Consider the following 9800-nt stretch of genomic DNA (forward strand, 5'->3'; position numbering starts at 1 on the left):
GGACCATTTTTGCTTTAATGTTGAATAACTCGGTGAAAAAAAATCGTACAACGCTAAAAAAAAAGCAAATTAAAGGTAAAGATTCACTCTTTCGAAAGCTGTAAACTGCATTTGCATGCGAATTTTTATTCGCGCCGTGGAACTTGTCAAAGTTCGTAAAAAATTTTGAGATTCGTCGGGTCTCCCTTTCTATCCGTGTAATTCCATGAAACATCAGTAGGATCGTTTTCTCAAGTACCGATTTGGAAAGTAGAGATTTCAAGCTGTAAAATGCTTTTTTGATCATCTCGATACGATCATTTTTGACGAAGTTACACTCTCTTGAGTTTTGTCTATTTTTGGAGGCTAGAACAGGTGATCCTTTAATTTTTTGGACCAGTGTATATATACATATATATACACATTGAGTATAAAGAATATTTTGTTTTATTTCTTAGGAAGAAATAATAATATAGTCATATATATATTTAATTTTTTTGTTTCAATTTTATTTTTTATCCTTCAATTTTGTTATTAAATATCTTTCTTATTTTCTATAAAAAAGACGCAAAATATACCTTTAAATAATGTTCAATTTGCTTGCACACATTTGCGATACTTGGATTTGTAGCATTCAAGCAACATAATCTCAACAATCTAAAATATCATACATCTTTGTGTTATGTAATACTTGTTGCTCTCTATGATAAACTGTGTTAACTACAGTAACAAATTGCGTATTATGCGTCATGTGCCACATGAATAGGATTTTAACGTATCATTATTTTGTGATTGTGCCTATTTGAGCGTTACTTCTACTAAAAACTATAGAATTATTTATTCTGCTATTTTAAAATAGTCATACGTTTTTACAGTAATTCACGCGAAATACGTAAACATGACGCTGCAATTCAAAGATAACGCGAAAACTGTTTGTGTAAATTATGTAAGTATTTTTTTCTCCCAGCGAATTTCTTACGAGCAGAGATCATATTACTATGGATCAAGCAATGTCAATTCTTGAAATTTTTGAGAAAACATTGCGGAGATCTTAAAATTAACTTATGCTCCTCATTGTAGAGATATTAAAATTATCTAAAATAATTTTGAATTTTATAAGAGTAATCAAAGTATTATTATATCATGCAAAAAGACAATTAATTAATACTTCCTATTGCATTCTCCATATGTAAATTGTGTACATTCGGCCTTCTGTTTAGAATTGGGTTACTGCAGTGTATATGACAAGTAATACTGATTACGTGACACGTTGTGCGTGATAGACGAAAGCGCACGATACGAATGAGATCATTCTTCTTCAGTTGCATTGACAATTGTAAGCATAAGTTAATTTTATATAAGTCAATTTTACGATCGACTTTTATGATCAACTTTTTTCCGAAGTTTTTCCAATTATAAATATTTATAATTCATAATTAATTTTGATAAATTTGCATAACATATAAATATAAATATATCACATATATGTGCAAAACTTTCATAACCGCAAAATTATTTTAGATATATATATATATATATATATATATATATATATAGGTATATATATATGTATACACATATATGTATATACATATATTTATTCATTTATTTATTTCAAAATTTCTTTAATTTGCTAAAGAAGTAATAAAATGGAACTTTTGCTTCGATGATTTAAATTACTTCTTTACGTATGTAATTATCAAAGTGTATATTTCAATTAAGGTCAAGTTTAGATAAGCAATTTTGTCGAAATCACGTCCTTTCAAGCCGACTGCGGAAACATCAAAAAGAACAAACATTAATCATACAATCGCGAACGTTTTAAAATGCAAGGTCATATGATGGCGCGACACGTTTGAAGTGATGTCAAAATTATAATCTTTTGGACGTGTTTTTTAATTAGCAAGATTAGACAAGAATATCTCCTGCCTATCAAATTGAGCGTTTCTTATGTGCCTATTTTTGTTGTTGTGTGTCTCATTAATTTCCGTCATATTAAATTTGGGAAATATATTCGTAAGCATATAAAAATACAGAGGATTGAAGAAGTTAATATATTAGAAATTATCATAGATTTTTTGTTATAATCAATTAATTTTACAACAAATTAACATATACGTAAGTTTCTTGTTTTCCAATTCAACATTGACGTCTAATTGGTGGTCATTTCTCACTGGGTAATACTTTTTCAAAAGATACAAATTGCGCTTTTCTTACAAGAAAGCTATTTATATCGTATCTTGTTTGTCGTAAGTAACGATAATGTTTTATCAATCATTGCAAAGACAATTCATTACTACGTAGCGAACCGCGAGGAATGACAACATACACGAGTACGCATCTACTTTATAAATCACTTTGTATGAACGTAATACACGATAATTTCATTCATTATATTTATTTTTGTACCAATTGATACACTCATAGATTCTCTGTCTTTTTTCATAAATGTATAAACACATTCGTTCTCCGCTTTATATATTCCCCCTTATTGAGTTATTTCAATATTAAACGTGCATTTTTTATAATGTCAATGAATGTGATTGGTATATGATATATCTTAGTATTATGCAAAAAAAGAATTTGTCAAGTTATTTGAATTTCCTCTTAGGAATTCCTCAAATAACACAGTTCGACAAAAAGAGACGAATATTATTTTGTCAATTTTAACATCAGATTTGTGTTCAGTAATTTAAAAATCATATTAAGATTAAATAAAATTGAAACCTATTTGGTAAATCGTTAATGATCTAATTCACAGCATTTTCGCAATAAACTCTATTTAATCATAAATAATTTATTAACCATAGCCAACACAAGAAATTCCTTTTGAAGGCTGGAAAGACAATATACATATTTAATTTTGATTGGAATAAAAGCGCAGTACGTCACACATCGTAGTTTAATAATATTATAAAATAAATAAAAATTGCTCTTTTTTGCAATTTTAATTGCAAATTTCTTAAAATTGATGAAGCAATTTAACAACCAAATTTATATTTATTGTATAAAAAGTTAAGAGAACTAGTTTTTGTAGATTTTTGAAAGATGATTAGTCTGGTGGTATTTTTATCTAACTGTATAATGAATATATTTAAAAACACATTTATCGAACATATTTTAATAAATAAATGTTGCTGCATTTTGGATTTTGATTTTGATAGGAACAGCAATAAATCGAAAAATATCTTTTTACTAGTCTCATAATTTTAATTCGTTGTTTCACAAATGCTACGAGCTGCTTAAATTATTTAAGAGCTATTATTTGGAAGCAGAAACATACCGTTTCTCTCTATCTCTTTCTACTTTTAATAAGAAGAGTCTACCTTCTTTTAGTTAACCTCTCTCTCTCTCTCTCTCTCTCTCTCTCTCTCTCTCTCTCTCTCGCCATATCTCTTTACGTTTAAAAAGCAAACTGTTTTTTCTAACCGAATTGTTTTGCTTATCTATTTGAATGACTAAATTTTAGGAATATAATTAAGTTTCTGAAGATTAAAAATAAAAATTTTGCATATGATTAAACATAAAAAAAAATGTTTTATTATTAATATATATTATAAAAAACTCGGAATATTAATAGTTTTATTAATATTCATAAAATGTTTTTAGTCGGTACTTAAAAGTTTAAACTAATTTTATAAAATGTGTATGTAATTATATAATGTAAGGTTTTCTTTTTCTAATTACATAATCAATATATTACAACGCAAATCGATATATGATCATATGATATTTTCAGAATAAAACAAAGAAATACTGAAATAAAGTGTTTTTTATAAGATATGCAATTTCTTAAACGTCTTTCAAAAATATAAAGTTATTTTTTGACAGTTGCAAAAATTTCATTTTGTTTTACGTATTAGTGTTCTGAAGTCTTTGAGCATTGAGAATTAAAGATAAAAAAGACTTAAAGAGAAGACTTTTACTGCTCGAGGACTTCTTAAATGAATAACAAAAGCATACTTATTATTCTCTTTTAAATTATGTTTGCCTTGATAAAAATTCAATTTATGTGTACGATGTATATTATACTTACAATCAGTTATTAAAAGAAAAGTTTGGAGATGGAAAACGTCTTATTTTGCAACACTTTAGATTAGTATTCTTAACTTCTTAAATACATGTCAAGATATTTAATATTAAAAACAACAAGATAAGTTAATTCTTGTAATCCGTCTACATCAGATTTATTAAAGATATGGATATGACTGGCTATTATAAAAAAAGAAAAATAACACGATAAGAGTGCTAAAGTATCAGCATGAGTGGCAAATTTAAAATCAAACAGAAAGTATAAAATTAATTTCTTCTTTCATATATTTTTCTACAATTTTACGTACAAAGGTACAGAGAAAGAAAAGCTGACTTTCGAAAATAGATTTCGAATTTTTGTATATTTGAACAAAGTATCATTGTTTATCGTGAAGGAGAAAGTTAAAAAAATTATGCCATTTGATTACTTACTCTTGTTGGCGAGAACCTCTCTTAAAATTAAAACAATGCACCGGCGCGAGTAAATTTCGATGTTTGAGTTGCGAACCGTCGCCGCTCGCGTACGGACCGCGACTAAACCACGTCGCGGCTATAGAGCTTCTCTGAACCGCTACCATGCAACACGAATTTTCCGTTACTACTACAATAGCTGGCCGGCTGGCGAGCGTGTGTCTGGCTACCAGTGTTTGACTATAAGACGACCGCGGTCGCTTATCAGTGTGTGGTAGAAATGGCTATTAAAGCGAACCGTCTCTGGGTGGGTGGCCGTTCGGTTTGCGTCCGTACGTACTTCCGCCAGTGTACTGCCGTGTAGAGCTAGAGCAGCCTAGAGTCTCCAAGGAGAATTATTATATAGTCGGTATAGCGTAGCATGCGTAAGAGTGGAGAGAAACCGAAGTCGTGACAGTATTTCAGAGTATCCTTTCGTGTCTCGAATGTTGCCTGAAACACTGCGACCGTCGAGATAGTCACGCGCGATTTCCCCGCAAATTCACGCGAACAATGTAATCCGTCTTGTTCTCTAAATGAGATTGAGTAAGAAGACAGGAAAAATTTCTCTTTTGTCTCTTCGAGAAAGAGAGAGAGAGAGAGAGAAAAAGGCGAGGGGAAAATAATAAATGTTGATAAAACGTTAAATAATAGTTAATAAGATGTGTCTAATATGGCCAAGACTTCATATCTTCTTCAACTAATAATTAAAATGATTACATATCCAACCTTCTCTCTGCGACAACAGATACAAATTTGTCTTTAAATAACAACTTCTGTTTGTCGTAAATGCCGTAGAACGCGAATGAATAAAGAAGCCTCTTTTTTCAATTTATCGCAAAGAGTTTTTAGTAAATTTTTTTTATATTGAGTCATAATTGTGTATCCGGAAAAATTTTTTCGTTGAACTTTTAAACTTTAAATGCACTCATGCATACACTTTCATTGAGATCGTCTTGACTGCATCCTTTCGTCATACAAAAATTACGAGACGTCGCATTCGCGCGGTCCTTGAAGATTTTCGCTGAGCTAACTGTAGCGTGCGAGAGCGTTCTTCTCAGTCTCACTTTGGTCCGTGATACGACCGGGTCTGGACCCCCACTAATCAGTCTGTCTGGAAGAATGAGATTCCCTCTCTCTTGTAAGACGTTCTACAACACGTCTCAAATTTTAAGTCAAGGACTACAGACGTCCTTATAAAAAAGTACATTTCCATATTCGACCATTTTTATTTTTTATAACAATACAAATATTGGTTATCTTAAAGTAGATTTATTGATGCGATAAACTATGAAATTAGAATTAATATATAAAGTCTTTAGTTTAGTAGAAATGTTTATTGTTTTGTTGTTTTCAATATTATTGTTATATTATAAAAATTACTATATAATTAAGCCTATTCGCGAATCCGGACATTTTTTTAATTACGCGACAAATCTCCAGATAGCATTGTGAAAAATTGTTTATTTACTTGTTTTTCATTACTTTACATAATCTTATTTCTTGGATTTTTAGCTTTAAAATAAAAAAAGTGTTCAATTAATTTTAAGCAAACAATTAATTTCAATTTTATTAATTGAGTACTCTGAACACGCAAATACTGGTTAAGGAAATTTCGGAATACGTACCGATTAGATATCATATTTTTATTATATATTGTCATATGTTGTTCTCACCGATATTTGACTTGTATTGTTCGTGTTAATTAATCTTTGAAAATAACTAAACAATTATAATTTTATCCTTTTTATTTTAACTTAATTACATTTTTAATTGCATACGTTTTTTGTGGTGCTGTGATGCAGAGTAAAGCATTTATTGATTATGCAAAAAATGTTTGCAATGTTTTCAAGTTATCGATAATATTTTATAATAAGAGATCCTTGTATGATTATTATTAATGAATGATTATTATTGATGATTATTATTAATGAAGATAAATTAAGCAGTATTTACTCGGAGAACGTTAGAACGCACCTTTGTGACCAGAAAAAAAAACTGTTATGCGTCTCATGCATAAACACATAAATTTACTTTGACCTGATATTTTTCTAATCTTTTTGATCTTTGAGACTTCTTCTTAAAATAGCGACCAATAATGACTTCTTAAAGTAGCGATCAATAATGTGTTTTTGCACAGAAGCAACTTATGATAAATGAATCCTCGTAAACATAAATTTAAAATAAATGAAAGTCATCAAGTATTATTTCTATATTGATTCGCTTAAATCTAAAACTTTACAACTCACTGTGAAATATTTAACTCTGAAAAATTGGAGTTAAATATAACGATTAAAGTAACACGCTTGCTACATATGCGAGTAATGAAAAATTCTGTCTTATTATCTACAAGTTTATTCAGATGTTCATTAAGGATGTCAATGTCAAGAAGTAGAGTTTTTTGTTACTTCAATAAGATAATTTTTTTCAAGTTCCTGTAATATTATAGATTCTTTAACCTTGCATTCTAATAATTTAAACATATGCTTCATAGTAAGCTAAAGTTAATATTTACAATATTACGTTTCTCAAGTGCGGATCAAAAGTCATCATGGACGTGATGATAAGTATTAATTTTTATCAAGAGGAAATAAGATAAAATATCTTAGAACTTCGTAAAAGTTCTGTTGTAATGATTTTAAAGTTCAAGGGCGGAGGCTTGCTTATGGAAATAGTATAAATTAGTTTTCCACACCTAGAATTCGGGGTATTTAAAAAAAATATTTTAATTTTTAAGAAATTTTGAGTAATTTGCCAAAATCAAGCAATATTTGATAAAAATTCAGGCTTAAAAGAAATAAATCAAATAAATAGAAATAAAGCCAATGTAAGTCGACACAGGATGAACGTGTGTTAAAAATGCATACCTATATATTAGATAAGACAATAAACGTTTCGACTCCTGTTTAAGCCCTCCTCAGTATAACGAATATAAACGTAAAAAAACATTACTTTATACATATTTCAGTTATACTAATTAGTGTTGCAAAGAATGAGGCGTAGTCAATTATCAGTTATCTAAAATTAAAACCGTCGTCGCTTTTTAAGTGTTTGGAAAAACATTTAAGTAGCGAAGTCAAACAGATTAAAATTTTTTAATAAAATTAATACGGACGGCAAATATACTAAAATTAGAACTTGGAAATTAAAATCACTTACAATAAAATGCTGTTAAAGTCTTGATAAAGTGACAGGCCTTAGTATGACGTGTGTAACGTGCAAATTACAGTGAACTTGTGAGAGTCAATATCGCCGAAGAGACATATAAATATCTGTTATAATATAAAATATAAATAAATAAAATGAAATTAAATAAAGCATGGAAGCATTAAGATGTCCCGAGTACGTCACAATATAACGTGTTTGACTAGGCTGCACGCTATACACATATATGTAGAAAATATATTCCGCACATATAACAAAAGAGATAAAATATTTAAATATTTGTGTATTTTTAAAACCACACTCTCTCTCCCTCTTCGGATGAGGTATTCCCCATCCAAAAGGTCGAAAGTCTCCCTGAAAGTTAATATAGTCTCCTTGAAGTTAATATATTTCAATAAAAATAATTTATTCAAACCTATTCCTGGACGACTATTTCACAGTACGAGTTTCACTGTTTAAACATTTTACGAATTTGGCATAAATTAAGAGGCTCTTTCTTCATGCGAAAGTGATCAATAAAAAAAAATTTGAGATTTTCTAAGGTCGTTCGCGTTATTTGGAACGAAAAATATTGACGTACTTAAAAAGTATTCTTAAAAAGATAATATGATGCAGACAAAATTGACCAATAAAACACTTTCTTTCTTATAGTATAGTCGCGTCACCACGGAATAAAAAATAGTGGCTTATATATGTTAAAAGTCGACAGGTAAGTTAATAATTTAAAAATATGTCGGTGAAAAAATTAATTTTAATTTTTGTTAAATTTCAATTTCGATAATTTTACGATGAGGATTTAGCCTGACATTTCGATATAGAATATTATTTATTCGTTTACATATTTTGATATGAGTTTAATTATCAAAGTTAAATTACTAAATAATAGGATTTAAATCTTTCAAATCTTCAAATTTTGAGATCGTTTAATTAAATTACAATCAATGATCGAGTATTTTATTGAATATACGTATGTGTAAGTTAATTTACAGTATTATGTAATTAATTAAAGGAATTATCATATAAAATTAGCTTTAGACATTTTTGCATGCAATTTATATCTCGTTAAAACTAATATTTGTTTTGAACGATTAACATGTATTTATGTAAATTATACATGTGTGTTAAAATTGATATATATGAACTTGAAATTTATTAATAAACGTAATATTATCAGTAAATAGTATCAAATACTTCAAATTCAAGATGTATGTACTTGTTATACAAACGAATAATAATTTATTTTAAAGTCAAAAAAGTATATTGATTGATTTGACAATTGAAAAACTGTTTAAAAATATGATTAAAATCATGTTAATTATTCACATTGATACAAATTTTGATTAATTTATTCGATTCTATAATATATTAATTTTAGTATAATATGTTATACATTTAAGTATTGATATGCTTAGATATTCGTTATTATCAAACTGACCTTCTCTGTTGTATATATTTTTTAGCGCCAGCGATAAGTACTCACATGTTTGGCTCAATGAAGATATGTCGTGATGTCTGTTATGGCAATTTTTTAAATAACATAAAATAATAACGTTGCATGAAATTGTAATTACATGAAACGTTGAGCGACACGTCGCAGAGTCTACCTTTTAGATACTGACATTTTAATCGGCAACGAGTCATAGGTCTACTTGATAAGCTATATTCGTCTTGTGATTACAGAATGATTTTACACTTCTTGGACAAATAACAGTGATTAAGCACTTTTAATCACTGTGCTTATACAAGGTGTCTTGTTTTAAATAACGTAATTAATTTTCTTTGAAATTATTGATGATACAAAAAAATGTTTTAAATAAAAGTAACACGATTTTGAGAGGGACGTATTTTGGTTGAGTTACTTTTTTTCTAGGTAAAAGTGTTAAAAAGATACGAAGATTTTCTCGACTTTTAAAAATAAAATTATATAATTTTGTTTAAATTAGTACAATAAAGGAGCTGTTGAGTCAAGCTGGATGTACACTCGCTCACTAAAAGGTTGCGACACTTTCTTTTTTATAGGTTTCAAAACGTATTAATATTTTGCAAATGCGGACCACGATTGGTGTTATATTGCTTTTAGACTAAAGATAGTAGATCGTGGTTTGCATTTGCAAAATATTAGTTATCTATAAAGTATATATTACGTATATTAAATATAAATTAGAAACCTATAA

At 28.5% G+C, this 9800-nt stretch overlaps 1 protein-coding gene across 3 annotated transcripts in view; it reads right to left on the reverse strand.

Moving 5' to 3' along the window:
• Window positions 1–9251, reverse strand: part of LOC105452860 (short-chain dehydrogenase/reductase family 16C member 6-like) — a 15676-nt gene extending 6425 nt beyond the window's left edge. The window contains exons 1-2 of one of the 3 annotated variants that reach the window (XM_011694369.1): window positions 9107–9251; window positions 5400–5575 (exon numbers count right to left, since the gene is read on the reverse strand). In XM_011694369.1, the coding sequence (XP_011692671.1) occupies window positions 5400–5407 (8 nt within the window). In that variant the 5' untranslated portion in view covers window positions 5408–5575; window positions 9107–9251. Of the gene's footprint in view, window positions 1–4443; window positions 4671–5399; window positions 5576–9106 lie in introns of those variants that run through there. The other 2 variants (XM_011694370.1, XM_011694368.1) reach the window with 2 other exon arrangements.
• Window positions 9252–9800: the final 549 nt, after the last annotated feature.

The sequence above is a fragment of the Wasmannia auropunctata genome, unplaced genomic scaffold (assembly GCF_000956235.1).
Source record: "Wasmannia auropunctata unplaced genomic scaffold, wasmannia.A_1.0 LD336026.1, whole genome shotgun sequence".
In the NCBI taxonomy this organism is placed as follows: Eukaryota; Metazoa; Arthropoda; class Insecta; order Hymenoptera; family Formicidae; genus Wasmannia; species Wasmannia auropunctata.